At 45.1% G+C, this 24,170-nt stretch overlaps 2 protein-coding genes across 2 annotated transcripts; both read right to left on the bottom strand.

The window, feature by feature from the left end:
- Nucleotides 1-1,112: 1,112 nt before the first annotated feature.
- On the bottom strand, nt 1,113-3,490 carry LOC130192512 (zona pellucida sperm-binding protein 4-like). The gene is made up of 8 exons (XM_056412554.1): nt 2,944-3,490; nt 2,659-2,843; nt 2,474-2,571; nt 2,232-2,392; nt 1,964-2,156; nt 1,615-1,777; nt 1,458-1,533; nt 1,113-1,376 (listed from the first exon to the last, which is right to left on the bottom strand). Exons 1-8 carry the CDS (start codon nt 3,464-3,466, stop codon nt 1,285-1,287), a joined length of 1,491 nt encoding a protein of 496 aa, XP_056268529.1. The 5' UTR covers nt 3,467-3,490; the 3' UTR covers nt 1,113-1,284.
- A 10,899-nt stretch (nt 3,491-14,389) lies between these two features.
- LOC130192511 (zona pellucida sperm-binding protein 4-like) lies at nt 14,390-17,138 on the bottom strand. Its single transcript, XM_056412553.1, has 8 exons — nt 16,208-17,138; nt 15,935-16,119; nt 15,750-15,847; nt 15,508-15,668; nt 15,240-15,432; nt 14,891-15,053; nt 14,734-14,809; nt 14,390-14,652 (listed from the first exon to the last, which is right to left on the bottom strand). The coding sequence occupies exons 1-8, from the start codon at nt 17,121-17,123 to the stop codon at nt 14,561-14,563; spliced, it is 1,884 nt and encodes a 627-aa protein (XP_056268528.1). The 5' UTR covers nt 17,124-17,138; the 3' UTR covers nt 14,390-14,560.
- Between the last annotated feature and the right edge of the window lie 7,032 nt (nt 17,139-24,170).

Genomic DNA, 24,170 nt, shown 5'->3' with positions numbered 1-24,170 from the left:
GGTGGTGGGGATATGTGGCAGCTGTCTCCAATTTGGCCTCGGCTGCTGGTGATTGGCAATCACTCAGCAGCCGAGGCCGCCCTCATAAAAGGGCTCAGTGGAGAGTGGAAAGTGGAGCAGAAGAGTGAGCAGAGGCGCAGTTTTGCGCTCTGCTCTGGGTTGTGTGAAACGCAATAAAGAAATTTTTCCAAACGGAACCACTTTGGTCATGTCTGATCCTTGGTGCTTTTGGGGGAAACCCACAGGTAGCGGCATGAGAGCTGCTACAAATATGTCCTTCTCATTTCCGAAGAAAGGTCTTCCTTCCCCAGGAACAATTTCCCAAAGTCTATATCCAACTGAAGAGTAGCAAATAATACAGCAACTACACCCATTAAAAAAAATCATACATCGTATTCTTATGGTCAAAGACCATTAAAAAAACAAGATCTACGTGGTGTAAACTAAAGTTACAAATGTATTGTCTCATAAAGAATAACTTCAGTGCAGAACTTTGAAGTAGAACTTAAAAGACAAAGATCCCGATGTGCACAGTTACGCTCAGGAACATTACCATTAGTTTTAGGAACTGGTGGCTTTATTTCCACTCCAGAGGACACAGTCTGTTTGCTGTGTGAGATCAGGGACATTGAGAATGAGGTTCACATTTTGTTTTACTGTCCTATCGACGAGGACAAAAGGGATGTAGTGTTTAGTAAAAGGACTTCAGTTTATGTTATGTCTTAACTAGTTAACTGGGAAAACTTAAATTGTGCTTCAGTAAAAGAATCTTTTTATTTCCCAAGCCTGGGAGAGAAGGCAGAATGTTTTGTTTAAGATATAGCAGTGAAGTAACCTGTACATTTCTAATTGAATGAAACTATATGAAATGTGTCCACAGCAGCTGCACTGTTGGTGTCTTTGCCCCATGAGTGTTGGGCACTTTATGTGCTGACACAAAAATAGTGATATCAATCTATCTTTCTATCTAAAGAAATGTTTGTTGTATTTTGTTTTGTTTCAGAAGAACCATGAATTATTACTGCCAGTGGAAACAGTTTGTGAGAGCATCACTAATAATCAATAAAACAAAAAGTATGATGCACACAAGTTATCAAAAGATTTACAGCAAATCAAAGCCAATATATTTTAATACAAATATGTCTACAATACTTTCGGGGATCAATTTCATTCTTCCTGTAGCACACGTTGTAATCTTTTTGCAATCATTACAATATACAGTCTGTAATATGCAAACCTTTTACTTCATGATCTCGGCCAAATATTTGAGTTTGACACTGCTGTTTACTGCCAAGACGCACCCATGTCCACTGGTCCTACAGAAACCACGACCTTTGGCTGAGAACTTGTCTGGGCCACATCCATGACATCTCTCTCTAAAAACAGACAAACAAATGGGGTCAGACTTGATTCCATATTGCTCCTTTCATTCTGCAGATTATAAATTCATCTCTTACTTTTTCTGTAGCACATTGGTTCACAGGAGTATCCCATTACAGGAGTGCACACTGCTGTACTGCAGTGAATGTACACCTAAACAAAGAAAACCATGTAAGCAGAGCAATACAAACATATTTGTTGGATCAGTTTATCATCAATGGATTCAATTATTACCTGTTCCCTCAAGGGTTGAGATTTGGTCGACTTTGATGATGTTTGGTCAACAAAGGTAAACATTTTGAAAAGGAAACGTCTGTAGTGACTGGGGAAGAGCAGACCAGAGGAGGAACCGACTGGAACCAGTGAAGACAAGTATTTATCGTTCCTGCTTGGACACCTGGATGAAAAGAAACGGCATGAAGACAACTCCTCTGTATTTCAATTAAAAAAGGAAGTGAGTGTTTTCATAGCATTCATTTCTCTATCACTACTCCTAATGAGCAGAAATGTAAACTCTGACAAAAATGATTGGTCATGTTGTCATAAACAGGACAGTGTGTTTAATTGGTGTTTTAGTTTTTACCCGTCTGTCAGAATGTCCCACTGGGGCAGAGTGTGAGGGTTGGGGTTTGTGGTTGCCCAACAGCGACCAAGAGTCAGGACAAGGTTGGGATCTGTCTTCTCAAGGAGTCGAACCTCCACGTACACAGGGTCCCTCAGTACTTTACTGACAGGATAGTCAGCATCAGTGTAGTACGAAGCATAGGCCACTTCCTCTGTGAGAGCAGGGACCAGTTAGCATGACAGACATCTACAAACACAGCAGCTTGGCCAGGCCGACATTCACTTACCTTCAATACAACCCTTTGAAATGCACTGTCCATTACCCAACCTCAGTTCTACTCTGATGGGTCCCACAGCAGCAACTGATATAGGAGGATCTAGTAACGGTGATACTTCTACAACCACAGTTTGAACAGTGGTGCCGATGTACCGACATTGGAAGATCAAACTGAAAAAGAGAAAACAGGCATTATGTTGCTTAGTCAGATCTGTAGATATTACTAAAGTACTTTAAAAAAGCATCACCTACTCATATTGACTGTCTCTGGTAATAACTCCTAAACTCCCGGTTTCCACTTCATATGAGGAGAACATTCTGTTCTCATAGATTATAACACCAGGCTCCTCCTGCAAAAGGTAAAAGAAAATGGCAAAATGTGGTACAAATGTAACTTTATCTAACTGGTCGAAAAGTTGAGAAACTCAAGTTCTTACCGAAACAACGGTGCCACATGCGGTAACACCAAAGTTATAGATGGCAAAGTCTGAATTAGAGTCAACATGTGTACAGCCTGGAGCTTTGCTCATGAGTGAGATTGACTCGAGGTCAATGTTGGGCAGAGTGGCATCTCTCGCCACTACGACAATGAACTGGCCATCCTTGGTGCACTGAACGGTCACTGGTGGCATAAAAACAAACGTTGACATGTTAAATATGGAGAACAGCTTTTCTGCGTCCTCCATTACGGTCCATTGCATGACATTCTCTTCAAAACTCACCTGCCTTTCCATAAAAGCAGTGCCGTCCATCAGAGCAGCAGTCTATCTCTTGGCAGTGTTGAGTAGAGATATCAGGAAGTCCACATGTGATTCTCGTGTTTTTTGGCACGTCACAACTCTGGGCAGGAGGATTGTTTGGAAAAATGTTCTGCTGCTCCTGATCAGAATGACGGCCGCCGTGGCCGCCGATTCCACCGCGGCCGGGAGCATGAGTGCCACCACGGCTGCCACGGCCGCCACGGCCGCCACGGCCGCCTCGGCCGCCAGGTTCGCTGCCGCCGTCACCACCGGTGCCACCACCACCGCCGTGGCCGTATGTTCTGCGGTCGTAGGTGGTCGGGTAGAAGCCGGGGTAGATGTCGGGGTAGATGACGGGGTATATGCCGTGGATGTTGTAGTCAGCTTGAATGGGGTTTATGGAAGGACTGGACAGCCTTTTGTCCTGAGCTTCTACCTCTGTCCCAGCTAAGCATGCTAGCAGTGCTAGTGGCACAAAAGAGGTGACACCCCAGTGCTTCGCCATGTTTCAACAGCAGTTTGACCTGGACAGTATCAAAGTGTACAACTTAAGCTGTATTTGCTGCCACATTTATATGTGACTAGGCTTGATGGTTTTACCTCCTCTGAGGCAGAATAACCACCAATTACAGCTTCCCAACTTTTCAACAACCACTTAAAAGCTTCAAGCGGGTATTATGTCATGTCTTTCCATATTATTCAGGGAGAGGATTTGGTTTGGCAACTTGACAACATCAGGCACATGTCCTATTAGATCAGGTCACCTTTATTTGTAAAGGTCTTTGTGACCTCAAGAGTTATTTGTCCCCAAATGTTTATTTTGTTTGTTCGAAATAGCAAACATATTGATCTTTTCTTTGGATCTCGAACACAGTTTGTCATCATTTGTGCCTTATAAAAACATTATTTTAAACATATCCATGTTACAGTTTACTAAATAGAGGAGTTTTTAATCCACTCCAAGACAAAAATGCTTTTACATCCTTCAATGTAGGAAGACTTTTCTAGATATATTTTATAATACGTAGAGACATTATTACATAATGTAGCGTATCAGATGAAAAAGGTCTTTTATGATTTAATTGTAATAACTAGTGCAATGTTGTGGTGGCTCCATGGTTGGCTGTCGTCAGTGAGTGGGTTATTCCAGAGTAGCTTGTATGGTGTCTATATATATATATATATAAACTCTAAGTAAGGGAAAAGGGTAGAATTAACTCGCAATCCCCTTCGTTCCACAAGATCACTGACACCTATCTTCACAAAAAGTTTTCTGGATGTCTTCCTGATTTTTCATATTTGTGTAGTACACTTGTGGCCTTGTTCTCAATGAGCGCTGTCCGTCTGGCTGCATGAAATTTGTGCGCACCATCAATTTGTCTTCTGGGAAGGCAAATTACAAAGAACATATTCCGTTTTACATGCAATGGTCCTAAAGTTCTCTGACACAAAAACCAACCCCCCACTATGCAAATTGAACATTAGGACGTTTTACCATGGTATCGGCCCGATATCTGACACTAGTATCACATACCTCCAGTTGACTACTTGGATGAGATGCACTCAACTGCTCAACCTTTAAAATATTACAATATGGAGCAAAAGAGATTCAACATGCTTCCATGAGCAATACATAATTAAAGTGTTACATCCATCGATCCATCCATCCATTTTCAATACGGCTTCATCCTTATCGCAGGGGCGCTGGAGCCGATCCCAGCTGACATAGGGCGAAGGCAGGGGACACCCTGGACAGGCCGCCAGTCCATCTCAGGGCACACATAGAGACATACAACGATTCACTCTCACATTCACACCTATGGGCAATTTAGAGGTCAATTAACCTGACTGCATGTCTTTGGACTGAGGGAGGAAGCCGGAAAACCCGGAGGAAACCCACGCTGCCACAGGGAGAACATGCAAACTCCACACAGAAGGACCGCCCCGACCGGGAATTGAACCCACGGCCCTCTTGCTGTGAGGCGACAGTGCTGTGAAGCCTACTAAAGTGTTACATACTTAACATAAATAAATACATCTTTATTTAATGCTATACCATTTGCACAAATATCAGCCTAATATCTGATACGAGTATCTATGCATTTCTGATACATATGTAACACCGTCCAATGTATCTATACCAGATAATGTGAATTGATAGGTGTAATAGTACTATGGTCCTGGGTACAGTTTTAAAAGTGATGGCGCGGTTACCCGTTTTTCTAATTTAATCTAATGTGTCCTACAACTGTTACTCTACTATTCGGGAAACTGAATTAACTGGCGGTGCCTCCAATAGAATGTAGGTAATACAATAAAAGCTATGTGCCTCTTATTTAGTCCCTTTTATCTGGTGTTTTAATGGTATCCAACCCTTTTTTAAATGGTTCTATAACAGATGCAAAATACATTATTATACATTGATATTTATTTACAAGTAGGCCAAAAACAAAATGATGTTTACTTTCATTTGCCCTTCCACTTTTTTAATAATGAAAGTACCTTCTATTTTAAAGCACGTTGTTTTCTTTTTAACTTTGTGCATTTAAAGTATCCACGCAATATAGGTTAATTCAACTGCAGAGCCAGCAATGTGCCCGTGGTGGTGAGTGGCGAGCTGTCACAGTGCCTGCATTTTTACGCCCTCCTGAGTGTGTGTCCCACAGTAGTAAAGGCAGTGGCCTGAGATCAGTTTCTCAAAGGGTGTGTGTTGTGTTCTATTTAAATTTTCCTGACCTCCAGAGGCGGTGCTTAGCACTGGATATATTCCGTCTCACGCATACGCAGGTCGAGTCTTAGTTACAACAAAATCAACTGTGACCTTGGATGACCCCCAGCCGGGTATAAGTTCTGGTGTCATCCCGAAATCAGTCCTTTTTCATCTACTCGCTACGCAGGCTAACGAGTTCACTACGTTAGCATCAGCTAAAGCTGAAATTGTACAGAAGTTTATCTCTGAAGCTCGTTGCAGGTAGCCTTGTCACCAACTGGTCGGAGTTGCCATCTCTTGCCCTCCAAAGGCTACGACATGCTGTCCCTCTTAGGAGGAAGAATGCGCTTTTTTTCTACGGCGGACCATCGAGCCGGACCGGAGAAAGCACAGGTCTATCTTTTCTCTTTACCAGTGCACCTTCACCGTGAAGCATCAATCGGGTTAGATCGAATACAATTGTTGTCTATGACTGCGTATTTCACAGTTGGCAGAGCACTCCCGCTCCTGCTAATTGTATGCTAACGAGAGCGTGTCCGCTCGGCGTAGCTAGGCTGCTACACAGGCGTGACCGGCTCTCGGTAGCGATTCGGATAGCGTGTGCGTTGACCTTGGTAGCATTGCCACCATGCATAGCAAGCAAAGTGTCTCCGCTCAAGCTAATGGAGGCCATTGTATTGTGTATTGTATTTGACCTGTCCCACAGGACCCGGGCCGCAATAGCGGCGTGCTCGCTATCTCGCCGTCATCGCTGTCCTGCCGCTGTTGAATCAGAACAAGAAAGCTAATAATGTTATGAACACAATAACACACGTTTAGATGTTCTGCTCTCGTAGCGCTGGAAGCGGAAGTCTTTCAGACGTAACAGTTAACTTAATCGGTAGATTCAAGATTCAAGATTCAAGATTCAAGATGTTTTATTTGTCACATACACACACAGGGTGTGCAGTGAAATGAAGGTGGCAATGCTCAGCAGGAATGTGCAAGGGCAACAAGTACACACTATTTACAAATAAAAAACAACACAATATTTACAGTAAGTGTGTGTGTGTGTGTGTGTGTGTGTGCCTAAGAGGGGCAGTTGTGTGGGTCTATGTGGGGGTCCTGGTGAGGTCGGAGTTCACAATCCTGATGGCCTGAGGAAAGAAACTCCGTCTCAGTCTCTCTGTTCTTGCAGCGTGACTACGGAGGCGCCTGCCTGACCGCAGCAGCTGAAACAGTCTGTTGTTGGGGTGGTGAGGATCCTTCATGATCCTGCCGGCTCTGGTTCTGCACCTCCTGGTGTACAAGTCCTGCAGGGTGGGAGTGTAGTTCAATAGTGCGCTCAGCCGACGCACTACTCTCTGCAGAGCCTTCCTGTCCTGAGCGGAGCAGTTGCCAAACCAGGCTGTGATGCTTCCTGTCAGGACGCTCTCTACAGCTCCAGAGTAGAAGGACTGAAGGATCCTCTGGGAAACTTTAAATTTCCTCAGCTGCCTGAGGTGGTAGAGGCGCTGCCTTGCCTTTCTCACCAGAGTGTCTGTGTTTGTTGACCATGTCAGATCCTCGGTGATGTGGACTCCCAGGTATTTATACCGCTCACCCTCTCCACAGTAGTCCCGTTAATCCCCAGTGGTGAGTACGTCCTCTGTTGTTGTACCCTCCTAAAGTCCACAATCAGCTCCTTAGTTTTGGTGACATTCATGATGAGGCTGTTGTCCTGGCACCAGAGTGACAGATCAGCAACTTCCTCCAGGTAGGCCTTCTCGTCGTTGTCGGAGATCAGGCCCACCACCACTGTGTCATCCGCAAACTTGATGATGGTGTTGGAGCTGAACCTGGCCACACAGTCATGTGTGTACAGGGAGTACAGTAGGGGCTGAGGACGCAACCCTGGGGGATCCTGTGTTCAGGGTGAGGATTTGGAGTGTGTCTGCCCACCCTGACCACCTGTGGCCTGGCGGTCAGGAAGTCCAGGATCCAAGCACACAGGGGTGTTCAGTCCCAGCTCAATCAGCTTGCCGGCCAGTCTGGAGGGACTATGGTGTTGAAAGCTGAACTATAATCAATGAACAGCAGTCTCACATAGCCCCTCTGGCTGTCCAGATGAGAGAGTGGTGTGCAGTACCTGGGAGACAGCATCATCCGTGGATCTGTTTGGGCGATAAGCAAACTGCAGCGGGTCCATGGAGGAAGGGAGGAAGGCGCAGATGTAGTCCTTTATCAGCCTCTCAAAGCATTTCATGACCACCGAGGTGAGGGCCACCGGTCGGTAGTCATTCATACATGCTGGAGAAGCATTCTTGGGCACAGGGACAATAGTGGATCTCTTGAAGCAGGCGGGACCACGGACTCAGCCAGGAGAGGTTGAATATTGTGGTGAACACTGGAGCTAGCTGGTTAGCACAGGTCTTCAGTACTCGCCCAGATATGCCATCTGGACCTGCAGCTTTCCTGGTGTTCACCCTCAACAGAGCCCTCCTCACACTGTGCTCTGTCACAGAGAGTGTGTGTTCATCCCCAGCGGTAGAACCCACCTCGGCTACGCTAACGGTGTTGTTGTTAGCCGGCGAGCTAGCGCTGTTGTTGCTAGCCTCAAACCGTGCATAAAATGAGTTCAGGTCGTCCGCTAGGGATGCGTCGGCACTCACCATTGCGCTGGGTCTGCTCTGGTAGTTTGTGATAGTCCGTAGCCCCTGCCATAGGCGCCTGGTGTCGCGCTGCTCCATCTGTGATTCCACTCTGTCTCGGTACCTCCTCTTGGCCTTCTTCACCGCCCTCCTCAGTCCATAGACCGCTGCCTTGTACTCGTCCATGTTGCCGGATACAAGACCGGAGTTATAGGCAGCAGTACGGGCGTTCACAGCTTCACGGATGGATCTATCAACCCACGGCTTTTGGTTAGGAAAGACCCTAACTTTTACCGTGGGGACGATGGTGTCCGTTAGCGTTGCTATGAGGCTCATTGCTACTTCCGCAAACTCGCTGACATCACTGGAACTGGACTGGATCATGTCCCAGTCGACGACACGCAGCGCGTCCTGTAGCTCAGCCTCTGATTGGTCAGACCACCGCATTACGTCCCTCGTCACTACCGCTTCCCGCGCGATCCTTTGTTTATACTCCGGAAGCAGAAAAATGGCGGCATGGTCTGATTTGCCGAACGGAGGGAGAGAGACAGCCTTGTAGCCTCTCTTGAATGGCGTATAGCAGTGGTCCAACGTTCTTTCCCCTCTGGTAGCACACGTAATGTGCTGGTGAAAGTTCGGCATGACTTTTTTTAGGTTTGCCCTGTTAAAGAAGTGACCGAGCTGTGTGAGCCTACGGGTGATGTCATGTATATATATAAATATATATATATATATATGTAACCTAGTGGGAAAGAGGTGGTAACCATTAAAGCCACTAGAGGGCGCTGTATTTTAGGGAAAGTCAGTAGGACCTAACGAGTGTGTCACGTGACTGACTGGTGGCATGTTGGTGGTTTTCCCGTGTGAGTAAATGTGTTATAAATGTTGTTTCTATGTCAACCTATCAAAAGATGTTCACTAATATGAGCACATAGAAGTATATAAATGTATTGTATGTCACTAAATGTGCCGATGGTGATGTCAAAATGTATGATGTTAACTGATTTTGTCACCATGCGCTGCGCGTTGTGAGGCGATTAAGGAGTTATTAATGCGTGTCGTTTTTGGAACCATCCTATCGGGATACGTTCCGTTGTGATCCATGTTCTATAGCATTTGTTGTCTGTCCATTGTTCCAGAGATGATGTTTGTTTTCGTTATTTTCGTGCTCTGTGGTGTGGGTGTCTTTGAACACCACGGTCATTTGAGCTAGCACCGTGATACGAGCCGTGAGTGTGTTGTAATGTCTTGCGTCATTCGTCTATTAATGGACCAAATGTTTAATGTTGTTGATTTCAGAGTTAACTGTATGTGTAGTTTGTTGTCTTTTGTTTCTGTGTTAGCAGAAGAGCTACCACTGCGGTTATTTGTGTATTAGAGATTTAAAATTGAGTTCAGACACATAAATTGAACATTCCAAATTAATTTAATACTTCTCTTCAACATAAAGAGAAGGCGAGAAACAAAGATCCCGAACTCTAGTGTTGCGTCTGGTGTATCATTAAATTTCACCTGGGGAGCTGCAATGTATTGTAGGGCTGCAACAACGAATCGATTAATATATATATATATATAAATATATATGATGATAATGTTATAAACCCAAACACTAGAGCGTTAGCTGTTTCAGACGTTTGTGGGATGTCCTCAACAAATATATAGCAGAACTAGTTGTTAGTTCTTCCCTGGTGGATGAAGGAAATGATAACGGTCTTAACGGTGACGAGACACAGAGATAAGCCCCGCCCCTCACGGAGCTTCGCAACGCTTTTGGTGTCAACACGGCAAATCGTTGAGCGTCACTTTTGGTGTGTACGTACCATAAGGAGAGTGTCCTTACTCCCTAGGAAAGCAGGGTCCCTCCAGAGTCGTGGCTATGCTCATCTCTGCCGGCTGTTGGACCTGTATGGCCCCTCTCCAGCCTGAGGATGGCCATGACCTTTGCCCCTCTTGCCTTGGCCTCGAGCCCCTTAGGGAGGGCCTCTCAGAAAACCTGTGCATGGACTGCAGCATTATGACTTACGTAGTAAGGGCTGCTAGACTGGCAGAGATGGAACACCTTGGCGGTGGGCTTGACCTCCTCCCGTCAGGCCAACCAGATCCAACCCAATACAAAAGCCGGCTCCCGGTTGCTCCAGGGGCCCCAAGAGATAAATCTGGCTGTGGCAGTGGGGGGTGTTTAGACTTGGCTGCAGAGTGGGTGGGGCAGGAGGGGTGGTTCAGGGAACAGTGTCTAATTAGGCTCAACTGGTGGCTGATTGGTAATCAGCCCACCTGAAGCCAATCTGTGTGTGTGTATCTGTCCCCATAAAGGAGGAGTCGGGACTGAGGAGCGAGAGGTGTTTTATTTCTTTTCTTTCTATAATAAGATAGTTACTTTCATTAAGAATACACTCCAGATTAGAGGGTGTCGGTCATTCACCCGAAAGATGTTTGCCAACCGCTATAAAAAGCAACAGAAGAAGGAGCGAGAGAGTGCGGAGCTGGGGCACAGTCTACTGAAATAAAGCATATTACAGAATATATCATTTGTGAATGCTCATCCTTTGGTGCTTGGGGGGAGATACCTACCTGTGACCGCCACCAACCTGTTACACTGGAGCCCAACGTGGGGCCCCTTTTAAAAATTCAATTTTTTTTTTTTTTAAACCACAAATGGAGAGCATCTCACAATATCCAGATCTGCTGACCCAGCAAGTGATTACGCTGGGGCAGATACTGGGTGGGATGGCAGCAATGCAGCGGGACCAGGCGGAGACGGACCAGCAAATACTGGGGACACTCCTGGCCCCATGCAGAGAGGCAGACTCCGATCGCCGATCCCTTTCCCCTTGGCTGGGGTGGCGCTGCAGAAAATAACGGCGGTGGATGACGTGCAGTCATTTTTAGAGACTTTCGAGACGGTAGCCGAGGCATGCGGCTGGCCAGAGCAGCAGTGCGCGATTCGCCTCCTGCCCCTGTTCACCGGGGAGGCGCAGAATGCGGCCCTGGGGCTTCCCCCGGCAGCTCGCTACAGTTCCGCGGACATGCGCAAGGCGATGATGGATCGGCTGGGTCTGACTCCGGAGGATCACCGGGGGAGGTTCCACGAGGCCACGCTGGGGCTTGATGACCGACCTTTTGCGTCTGCGCAACGGCTGAGGGACGCCACGACGAGGTGGCTGTAGCCCGGGAGCAAAGGAGGGTCGCAGGCCCAACGCCACTGGAGGCTGCCATCTCTCTGGCAGAGGACAACCTGGCGGTTTATCCCTGCGGTCAGGGAGACAGCGGCAGCACGCTGGCTCTGATGCAGCCAACACCAGCCCCACGGAGGGGGTCCCTCAAACATCAGGGCAGGAGTGTTGAAGCTGGGGAGAGAGGAGCTGGGACCTGAGGTCCCAAAATCCACCAATCCGGCCTCGCTCCATTGTGAAGACCGTCTCTCTGGGACCCAGAGAACAGACATCGCCAAGTTGCAAGAGTAGTTTGCTGATGTGTTCTCTCCGGGTGTGGCGGTGCGGTCGCGACCCTACAGGTTACCTGAACACTAAAGGAAAGTGGTTCCGAGGGAATTAGCGATCATGTTTCTATCTGATGTGGCCCTGTTGGGCCTCAGGTTGAACAAGCAGAAGTGCTCTCTGAGCCCTTCTCAGACCATAACCTTCATCGGTGTAGCTCTGGATTCAGCCACTATGAGTGCCTGTCCGTCACGCCAGCGTGTCGACGACATCCTATTCAATCTTTCCCTCTTCTGAGGTGGCAGGCGGTTGCCCTACATTCTCTTTCTTCACGTGTTGGGCAAATTGACAGCCGCCTCAGCTGTCCTTCCCTTGGGCTTGTTGTCACTGCGCTGTAAACAAAAAAATTTATACACACAATAAAGTCATTGAATATAAATAAATAACTCATTTATTCTTGTTTGTGATATTTGAAGAACTAGTTCAAATTGAGGTAATTCAGAAACAATTTGATGACTGGCAAAATATCATTCATTTCATCTCATAAAAACATTTGACAGATGTTCACAGATCTGTTTTCTAAAAACGACAACTGTAAACCAACATTTAATGCACAAAATACAGTCAATACATATAAATACATAACTTTCAGTCTTTGCTAACCTGGCAACAAATGTAGCTGCAGTGTTATGGTGGTCTGAAAAATTAAGATTTGTGCTGGGTGACTATGGGTCAGTGGTTCGCAGGTCCGTCTTTCAATCAGGGGGTTGTCGGTTCAATCCCTTGAGCAAGACATTTAACCCTGAGTTGCTCCCTGTAGCTGTGTCTACAGTGTATGAATGTAACCGGATTATAAATTGCTTTGGATAAAAGCATCAGCTAAATGACATGGAATGTAGGAGTGTCCATGGCCGAAACATCCTGACACATTAATGAAATTGACGATTTGTTCCAAATGCCATGGGTTTGCAGCCATAGTGTGTTGCCTGTGGAGATGTCTGGTGTAATAATTAGTTATGGAAAGTTCTTTGACAGTGGTTTTGACTACATACAATTGTATAAATCTGTTCATCTTAAAATGCATGGACTTCCACAAGATCTCTTCCCCCACATGAGTTGGGCATGTCATAAACATGCTCAAAGAAACTATTGAGATTCGAGTTGGGCAGAATATGCCATGTTGCAAACCCAGAAAACTTTGAATAACTTGTCAATGGTACATGTCAAACCCTCATCTTGAAGAGGGATGGCGACTTTGTAGTTTTTTGCTGTTGATGTTCTGAGCTGTTGTCCTGGGGGGTCCTTAACACAAGCTTGGGCTGGTGGACTCCCACTGCTCCCACAGGAGATCCCTCGAGTATCATAATACACATCGGAACCAGTTTATTTCTATATGTTATGTGCCCTCTAGCAATACCTACTGGTGTTTGTAGATAGCTTCACTAGGTATATCATAAACAGGCATGTGTGTTGTGCTCTTTTTCAGTTTTACAAATTATTACATTTTCCTCCATTAAAACTGCCAAATACAACATCTGTCTGTTCCTTGGAGAATACGGTGCTGGAGAATGTATTGTTAAGCTGGCTGTTTAGCTGAAGAACACGTTTGAACAACAACCTTTAGCGAGAACAGAACAACACACATTTGATCCAAAGAAATATATAGTTAAGTCATCTTTCATGACAAAGATTTGAATCTATTTGAAAATACCCATTATAACATTCTAATACTGTAGCTTACATCCCCTTATCATGCAGTCATTTTCCAGGGTCATTTTTAAGTGCAGCCTCTTTCAGTAGTTTCAGAAAACAATATGTCCTTCTCATTTCCGAAGAAAGGTCTTCCTTCCCCAGGAACAAATTCCCAAATTCTGCATCCAACTGAAGAGTAGCAAATAATACACCAACTACAACTACACCCATTTAAAAAATCATACATCGTATTCTTATGGTCAAAGACCATTAAAAAAAACAAGATCTACGTGGTGTAAACTAAAGTTACAAACGCATTGTCTCATAAAGAATAACTTCAGTGCAGAACTTTATGTGAAGTAGAACTTAAATAAAAGACAAAGATCCCGATGTGCATAGTTACGCTCGGGAACATTACCATTAGTTTTAGAGACTGGTGGCTTTATTTCCACTCCAGAGGACACAGTCTGTTTGCTGTGTGAGATCAGGGACATTGAGAATGAGGTTCACATTTTGTTTTACTGTCCTATCGACGAGGACAAAAGGGATGTAGTGTTTAGTAAAAGGACTTCAGTTTATGTTGATATGTCTTAACTAGTTAACTGGGAAAACTTAAATTGTGCTTCAGTAAAGGAATCTTTTTATTTCCCAAGCCTGGGAGAGAAGGCAGAATGTTTTGTTTAAGATATAGCAGTGAAGTAACCTGTACATTTCTAATTGAATGAAACTATATGAAATGTGTCCACAGCAGCTGCACTGTTGGTGTCTTTGCCCCATGAGGGTTGGGCACTTTATGTGCTGACACAAAAATAGTGATATCAATCTATCTTTCTATCTAAAGAAATGTTTGTTGTATTTTGTTTTGTTTCAGAAGAACCATGAATTATTACTGCCAGTGGAAACAGTTTGTGAGAGCATCACTAATAATCAATAAAACAAAAAGTATGATGCACACAAGTTAGCAAAAGATTTACAGCAAATCAAAGCCAATATATTTTAATACAATGGTGTCTACAATACTTTCGGGATCAATTTCATTCTTCCTGCAGCACACGTTGTAATCTTTTTGCAATCATTACAATATACAGTCTGTCATATGCAAATCCTTTACTTCATGATCTCGGACAAATATTTGAGTTTGACACTGCTGTTTACTGCCAAGACGCACCCATGTCCACTGGTCCTACAGAAACCACGACCTTTGGCTGAGAACTTGTCTGGGCCACATCCATGACATCTCTCTCTAAAAACAGACAAACAAACGGGGTCAGACTTGATTCCATATTGCTCCTTTCTTTCTGCAGATTATAAATTCATCTCTTACTTTTTCTGTAGCACATTGGTTCACAGGAGTATCCCATTACAGGAGTGCACACTGCTGTACTGCAGTGAATGTACACCTAAACAAAGAAAACCATGTAAGCAGAGCAATACAAACATATTTGTTGGATCAGTTTATTATCAATGGATTCAATTATTACCTGTTCCCTCAAGGGTTGAGATTTGGTCGACTTCGATGACGTTTGGTCAACAAAGGTAAACATTTTGAAAAGGAAACGTCTGTAGTGACTGGGGAAGAGCAGACCAGAGGAGGAACCGACTGGAACCAGTGAAGACAAGTATTTATCGTTCCTGCTTGGACACCTGGATGAAAAGAAACGGCATGAAGACAACTCCTCTGTATTTCAATTAAAAAAGGAAGTGAGTGTTTTCATAGCATTCATTTCTCTTTCACTACTCCTAATGAGCAGAAATGTAAACTCTGACAAAAATGATTGGTCATGTTGTCATAAACAGGACAGTGTGTGTAATTGGTGTTTTAGTTTTTACCCGTCTGTCAGAATGTCCCACTGGGGCAGAGTGTGAGGGTTGGGGCTTGTGGTTGCCCAACAGCGACCAAGAGTCAGGACAAGGTTGGGATCTGTCTTCTCAAGGAGTTGAACCTCCACGTACACAGGGTCCCTCAGTACTTTACTGACAGGATAGTCAGCATCAGTGTAGTACGAAGCATAGGCCACATCCTCTGTGAGAGCAGGGACCAGTTAGCATGACAGCCATCTACAAACACAGCAGCTTGGCCAGGCCGACATTCACTTACCTTCAACACAACCCTTTGAAATGCACTGTCCATTACCCAACCTCAGTTCTACTCTGATGGGTCCCACAGCAGCAACTGATATAGGAGGATCTAGTAACGGTGATACTTCTACAACCACAGTTTGAACAGTGGTGCCGATGTACCGACATTGGAAGATCAACCTGAAAAAGAGAAAACAGGTATTATGTTGCTTAGTCAGATCTGTAGATATTACTAAAGTACTTTAAAAAAGCATCACCTACTCATATTGACTGTCTCTGGTAATAACTCCTAAACTCCCGGTTTCCACTTCATATGAGGAGAACATTCTGTTCTCATAGATTATAACACCAGGCTCCTCCTGCAAAAGGTAAAAGAAAATGACAAAATGTGGTACAAATGTAACTTTATCTAACTGGTCGAAAAATTGAGAAACTCAAGTTCTTACCGAAACAACGGTGCCACATGCGGTAACACCAAAGTTATAGATGGCAAAGTCTGAATTAGAGTCAACATGTGTACAGCCTGGAGCTTTGCTCAAGAGTGAGATTGACTCAAGGTCAATGTTGGGCAGAGTGGCATCTCTCGCCACTACGACAATGAACTGGCCATCCTTGGTGCACTGAACGGTCACTGGTGGCATAAAAACAAACATTGACATGTTAAATATGGAGAATACCTCCATTACGGTCCATTGCATGACATTCTTTTTAAAACTCACCTGCCTTTCCATAAAAGCAGTGCCGTCCATCAGAGCAGCAGTTTATCTCTTTGCAGTGTTCAGTAGAGATATCAGGAAGTCCACATGTGATTCTCGTGTTTTTTGGCACGTCACAACTCTGGGCAGGAGGATTGTTTGGAAAAATGGGTCCGAGTGGCGTCTGTGAGTTTGTTGGGTTCTGCTGCTGATGCTGATCAAAGACAAGGCCGCCGTCAGCGCCATCAGCGCCGTCGCGGCCGTCGCGGCCGTCACGGCCGTCATGGCCGTCGCCACCGTGGCCGCCGTGGATGCCGAAGGCGGCCGTGGCCGGCCGTGGATCGTTGCCATGGGCGGCGTTGGCCGGCTGCCTCACAACGCCGCCAAAGATGGACGTGGATGGCCTCACTGGACGCCAAAGACGGCTGCCGTGGACGGTCGTGGACGGCCACCATGGATGTAGTGGATGACTTGGAAAGACGAGGTGGCCGCCGTGCCCGTGGCCGATGTGCCCGTGGCCGACGTGCCCATAGCTGCCGTGCCCGTGGCCGACGTGCCCGTAGCTGCCGTGGCCGACGTGCCCGTGGCCGATGTGGACGCCGTGGCTGGCAAGGGCGTGGACGACGTGGCTGTGGATGAAGTTGGCAACCGCCGTAGACGTGGACGCCGGTAGAGGGTCGACATAGGCTGGAAGGCCGACAAGGACGGCCTCTGTGGACGGCCATGGTCGGCCGAGATGGACGACCGCCGTGGCCGGCCGTGGATGGCCGCCGTCACCTCCACGATCGACACGGTCAGATAATGGAACAGAGCTACCTTTTGGATTGGGGTTTATGGAAGGACTCGACAGGCCTTTGACCTGAGCTTCTACCTCTGTCCCAGCTAAGCATGCTAGCAGTGCTAGTGCCACAAAAGAGGTGACACCCCAGTGCTTCGCCATGTTTCAACAGCAGTTTGACCTGGACAGTATCAAAGTGTATTTGCTGCCACATTTATATGTGACTAGGCTTGATGGTTTTACCTCCTCTGAGGCAGAACAACCACCAATTACAGCTTCACAACTTTTCAACAGCCACTTAAAAGCTTTTTCCATATTATTCAGGGAGAGGATTTGGTTTGGCAACTTGACAACATCAGACACATGTCCTATTAGATCAGGTCACCTTTTTTTTTTAAAGGTCTTTGTGACCTCAAGAGTTACTTGTCCCCAAATGTTTATTTGTTTGTTCACAATAGCAAACATATTGATCTTTTCTTTGGATCTCGAACACAGTTTGTCATCATTTGTGCCTTATAAAAACATTATTTTAAACATAACCATGTTACAGTTTACTAAATAGAGGATTTTTAATCCACTCCAAGACAAACATGCTTTTACATCCTTCAATCCAGGAATACTTTTCTAGATTTTTTATATAATACGTAGATACATTATTATATAATGTAGCGTAACAGATGAAAAAGGTCTTTTATGATCTAGTTCTAATAACTATGTTGTGGTTACTCCATTGTTGGCTGTCATCAGTGAGTAGGTTATTCCAGAGTAGCTTGTATGGTTTTCTATATATATATATATATATATATATATATATATATATATATATATAAACTCTAAGTCAGGGAAAAAGGTAGAATTAACTCACAATCCCCTTCGTTCCACAAGATCACTGACACTTATCTTCACAATAAGTTTTCTGGGTGTCACAGAGAGTGTTCCTCTTGAAGTTTGAATCCTAATTTGTAGACAGGGCTACATTATTCTATATATATTGTATTATTATATATTATCTATTTTATTAAAATATATTATCATGGCAACACATACCTCCCACTGACCACTTGGAACAGCTGCATCTGTACTCGGTTGATCAGCCTGAAAAAGAACATAATGTCACCAATTGATCTGGAACAATGTAAATCGCTAAGAGGATGTGTTTACGGCAGTATCATACCTATACATTACATCTCTGAACAATAACAATATTCCAACTTGATCACTGTGTACATAACTATTTAGATATGGAAAATTGATGCTGAGAGATCAACATCTAGGCCCTCATTATGCATTTTCTAATACTTCTTTTCTTTGGGTTATTTAAAAAAAAACTTTGTACACCATCCTCAAACTATTGCTCAATAGTCGTTGTCAAACACTCTTCCTGAATGTAGTGACTTAACCCACTTTCTATTTTTTGTCATGATAAATAGCTATAGTGCTAGCCTTGTGTCATGGGTAACTTTATAAAAGCGGTCTTCTAAGGTAGCTAGTGTTAGCTAGGTTAATGCTATCACCTCAAATTAGCATGTACACGTTCCCATTACTCATTACGACTTTGACCCGGCACAGCATTCATCATGTTAACGTTAACTTCGATCTTCAGATAAGATACATTTCACAAACTCCCAAGCGCATTGTCAACAGTATTAGCGCTAATATTAGTGACTAGTTTACATGTTCACTTTCCTCCACTCATCAAACTGACCGCTGTCAGAATAAAAATTAACGCTGTCTTTCTTTTTCTTTGGACGTTAATGGTGGTTGACAAACCAGTTTATAGGCGCACTACTGCCACTTACTGGACTGGGTGTGGATTACTTTTTATTTGGATGTTGACGTTGGTACCATAGTGTGCAACGCGATTGGACAATTTAACACATGTTTGTGATATTCTATCCTGTGCAACATTTTTATTATTTTAATCTAGAGTTCATAATACACTGTCAATCGATTAAAAGAAATTAACTAATTAATCGCACATTTTGAAATTCATTAATCGGGATTAATCGCGATTAAAAGTTTTTTTTCTTCTTTTTCTTAAAGACAAAGCTTCACAGAGAGCTGTGTTTTCAAAGAGGCTCCTACCTATAAAGTGCCAGCGAGGTATTTAATATCGTGTATGATAAATTGTTTCTTCAGTGAAACATCCAGATTAGTAAGAAAAAAAGGTGCATTTGAGACCCCATTGGTCCTGTCATCTTTAACATTGAACAGCAGCAGAACATGTGGCCTTGGTAAACTGACTGACATTCAAATATGTCCTGTTCACCCTCTGGAGTCTGGGGGCATTTTCTCCATTCTACAAACAAATTTAAATGTACCTTTTAAAGTCTTTTGCATGACACATCCCCACGTGTTATACATCAAACATCCCAGAACAATCTCAGCTCTATATAATGAGGCACATTGTCCTCGCGCCGTGTTCTCTGTCTTCTCTGACTGACAGGTTGCTAATGAGCCTCACCTGTGAGGTGGGGAGGTCCATTGTGATTTACTGAGTGTTCATTGGTTGTTTTTTAAGCTAAATGTTGACAGACAAACGGATTGATGAATCACGGTGAAGGGTTTCGTGTGACGAGTTCTTTCCGCGCCGCTTCACCCGACACGTCGCCCCTCTGTCTCTCTGTGGATCGGAGGAGCAGACGGGAGGAAGGAGGAGCAGACGGGAGGAAGGAGCGGAGGAGGAGACCCGATTTATTAATCCACGAGTTTAAACTGATTTCTGCTCCGTATTTATGCTGAGAAATAATAGTTTTAAAAACGGAAACAGTGTCAAACCGCACTGCCGCCGCTTGACACTCAGAGGAGTGCAAAAACGTCAACGCAGACCGGAAGTAAAAAAAAGTTGCGTTAATTGCGTAATAATATTTTAGTGCGTTAATTGCGGCCAAATTAATCGCATAGATTAACGCATTAATGCGGACAGCCCTAATATATATATATATTATTGAGTGTGTGTGAATTTTATTTCATTGAGTTTTTTTAATTATTTAGCATTATTTTTAAAAACAGTTTCACTTCTTCTGTGCCTCCTAAGCTTCCGTAGCCCCGTCTTTCCCTCATAATAGTGTAACGTCTGTCTCGGACATAATGGCACTTATGGGACGGAGACGGGACGACGTTATCAACCAGTAATTTATTGGGCATCCACCAACACAGACAGACAGCTCCTCTCAACAGCTCGAACATTAACACAACAACGGTTCCCGTCAACCACCACTAACTTCCGTTTCCCGACAGGTTAACCCCGCCTCCCCTCTGCTCCGCAAATCACAGGCACGCCCCTCGACCAGCATGCAATTCAATTCAATTCAGTATATTTGTATAGCCCATTTTCACAAATTACAAATTTGTCTCAGAGTGCTTTACAATCTGTACATATAGACATCCCTGTCCCAAAACCTCACATCAGATCAGGAACAACTCCCAAACAACCCTTCACGGGGAAAAAAAGTGAAGAAACCTTCAGGAGAGCAACAGAGGAGGATCCCTCTCCAGGATGGACAGAACAATAGATGTCATGTGACCAGAAGGACAGATTTAGAGTTAAAACACATTCAATGAATATGACAGAGTGTATGAATAGTTCGTAGTAGGCATATTCCACGATGGAGACCTCCACGATCCATCAGGCAGATGAGAGGAGGAGTGGGCGGAGTCTCAACAGGGCAATGGCATAGGTGGTAGGCATATTCCCGATCCAGATCTCGATGATCCATCAGGCAGATAAGATATATGAGACTTCACGTCTCATAGGGTCATCGGACCCTATGAGACGTGAAGTCAAAAGGACTCTGGGGAGAAAGCAGAGTTAGTAATGTGCAATAGAGAGATACAAATTCATCCATAAGGAGAGAGAAAAGAGGAGATAGGTGCTCAGTGTACCCTAAAACATCCCCCAGCAGCTATAAGCCTATAGCAGCATATCAAGGGGCTGGACCAGGGCAAACCTTATTCAGCCCTAACTATAAGCTCTGTCAAAGAGGAAAGTCTTAAGTCTACTCTTAAATGAGGTGACTGTGTCTGCCTCCCGGACTGAAGGTGGAAGCTGGTTCCATAAAAGAGGAGCTTGATAACTGAAGGCTCTGGCTCCCATCCTACTTTTTAAGACTCTAGGACAGGGGTGCTCAATACGTCGATCGCGATCTACCAGTCGATCGCTGCGAAGTATTGGTAGATCGCATGACATTAAAAAAAATTGGCCCGCCCCCCTGAAATCTCCGCCTGCCACCCTGTAATTTTCTCTATAGTGCCAGATTACAGCAGAAGTAATGTATGGTCCCTTCTCTGAAAGAGCACGTCTTTGTTCTTTTATTAAACTAACTAGACAGCCGTCATTTCTGTCTCTACGTGTCGCGTTAACACTTCTCGGCTCTCCGCAGGCATCGGGATGGAGCAAAAACAGTCACTTGCACCCCCCCCCCCCTCCGTAGGTAGATCTTTTGGACTTGGTCATTTTATAAGTAGCTCGCATGCTGAAAAAGTGTGAGCACCCCTGCTCTAGGAACTACAAGTAGCCCCGCATTTAGTGAGCGCAGCTCTCTAGTGGGGCAATATGGTACTACAAGCTCCTTAAACTATGATGGTGCATCACCAATCAAGGCTTTGTACGTTAAGAGAAGAATTTTAAAAGTGATTCTTGATTTTACTGGGAGCCAGTGCAGAGCAGCTAGTGCAGGAGTGATGTGATCTCTTTTCTTAGTTTGAGTGAGAATACGAGCTGCAGCATTCTGGATCAACTGGAGGGACCTAAGAGACTTATTAGAGCAGCCTGATAATAAGGAGTTGCAGTAATCCTGTCTAGAAGTAACCGACGCGTGAAACAAATTTTCTGCATCTTTTTGAGAAAAGATGTGCCTGATTTTTGAAATATTACATATGAAAGAATGCAGTCCTTGAGGTTTGCTTTACGTGGGAGTTAAAGGACAAGTCCCGATCAAAGATAATGCCGAGATTCTTTACAGTGGTGTTGGATGCTAGGGCAATGCCATCTACAGAAACCACATCACTAGATAATTGATCTCTGAGGTGCTCAGGGCCGAGCAAAATTACTTCGGTTTTGTCTGAGTTTAACATCAAGTTCAATCAGGTAAGACCTTGAATAGTGTTAGTAAAGGATGTTTATTGTTTAACATGTGATGCGCAATGGTGAAGTCTCAGAGTCTTTGGCGCTTGGACTCTACGGGGAGATTTGTAGTTGAGGGCTGACTGCCCTGCTCAGCCACGAGATAGATCCCCCCCGTGGAGTCCAGACCTGGTGGTGGCTGATGAGCTGATGGAATGATGAGTTGAAGCTGATGGATCCTTGAAGACTGGCTGGAGATGGGGTGGTGGAGGGGTGCATGACAGCAACCTGAATGAACTGAAGGTAGAGAGACGGTCATATTTGAGTGAGACAGCAGCGAGGCGATTGGCTTGCCATGTCCTCATTTCCCCGCTTATTGGATAGAGTGGACCAGCTGATCTGCGCAGCTGGAGTCATGATTGACGACGGCGAGTAAGTAATGAGTGGGAAATGCTTATCGGACTGAGGGATGAAAGGCTGGTGTGAGGGATATGGTCTTCCTGTCTGAACTTACGCGAAGCTTCATTTCAATCAGGTAAGACCTTGAATAGTGTTAGTAAAGGATGTTTATTGTTTAACATGTGATGCGCAATGGTGAAGTCTCAGAGTCTTTGGCGCTTGGACTCTACGGGGAGATTTGTAGTTGAGGGCTGACTGCCCTGCTCAGCAACGAGATAGATCCCCAAAAGAAGGTAGACCGCGACTTACAATCTCCCCCAAAAGAATGTTTACTCACTGATCCGGAATGGGCTGGTGGTGAATGATGACATGAGCTGCTGAGAGATGAAGCATAACGTAAAGCATGACAGAACTTTGAAGTTGAGTGATTAGAATCTGCGTTTTACCGTGAATGAGTTGAACATGAACAGGCACCAGATGACAAGGCTGCACTTTTAGCTGTCAATGTCCTACTTGCAATGTGGATGCCGTACTGGCTAATGGTCAGCGGTGGCTTTGATAGCTGCAGTTTGGGCACCACCACCAGTATGTGCATGAGCGAACCTGATGTTTGAGACTTTAGATGCGATGCCGGTAGATGTGGTAGCATGTAATAGTAGTAGGCGTAGTAGCAAGACTATGGCTGGCTCTGTTGGCTCCGGCTATAGCGGCGCGATGTGTGGGGACCCGTTATGCTGGTTATTGGCACGACTGTTTAGCGTGAGCTGCCATTCGGTTGGCATTTGTATCTCCTGCATCGTCGTCTCCCTGAACTCGATCCTCTCCGCCCGTTCTGCTGTTTTGCTCGCATAATTTGCTTCCTCCTGGACGTATATCCTCTTCATTCCGGCACGTGGCGTGGTAAAGCCATCAGAAGCGATACCGAGGTGCCCGGGAGAGATGACCTAACGGAAACACAGGAAAACATGCTTGATAGCAACGTGGGTTAAGAGATTTAGATGCATTGTTTTTGAGAGCCGTTACACTGTTGCTGCAATGTGAGCAATTCCGCTAGAGGATGCCCGGTCCTTTAGCAATGTATGCGGTTCGGCTAGGAATGGCCGATGCTGCTGCGGTGAATACGATTCGGTTGAGGATGCTCTGTGCTGCTGCTGTGTATACGATTCTGCTGAGGGCTGGCCGATGCTGCTGCATGCATGGGATTCCGTGAAAGAATGCCCGGTGCTCCTGCAATATCAGATATGACCCATGTATGAGCCACTTCCCCACTCTGATTCTACTAGTCAGGGTACTTTATATGGTGATCCGCAGTTGCTGGAGGGCGGTTCCCTGCTGAGATGGCTGATGTAGCCGGCCGTGGCTGGGGAATGCGTGCCCTGTTTGTGTGAGCTGGTGTAGCCGGCCATTGCTAACATGCTGCGTGCGCTGCTTGGATAAATGAAGTAGCCTGCGATGGCTAACATGTTGCATGCACTGCTTGGATGGATGATGTAACCTGTGACGACTGATGGGCTGCGTGCCCTGCTTGGGTGCGTGCTGTTACCTGTGACGGCTAACAGGCTCCGTGCACCGCTTGGATGAATGATGTAACCTGTGACAGCTGATGGGCTGCGTGCCCTGCTTGGGTGCATGCTGTTACCTGTGACGGCTGAGTGCCCTTGTGGTTCTTTTCCTCTTCTTTCCTCTCATCTTCTCTTCTCTCTTTCTTTCTTCTCTTCATCCTTCTATCTTTTTCCTTCTTTCTT

Source organism: Pseudoliparis swirei, chromosome 4 (genome assembly GCF_029220125.1).
Source record: "Pseudoliparis swirei isolate HS2019 ecotype Mariana Trench chromosome 4, NWPU_hadal_v1, whole genome shotgun sequence".
Lineage (NCBI taxonomy): Eukaryota > Metazoa > Chordata > Actinopteri > Perciformes > Liparidae > Pseudoliparis > Pseudoliparis swirei.
This window is presented reverse-complemented; position numbering and strand designations above follow the sequence as displayed.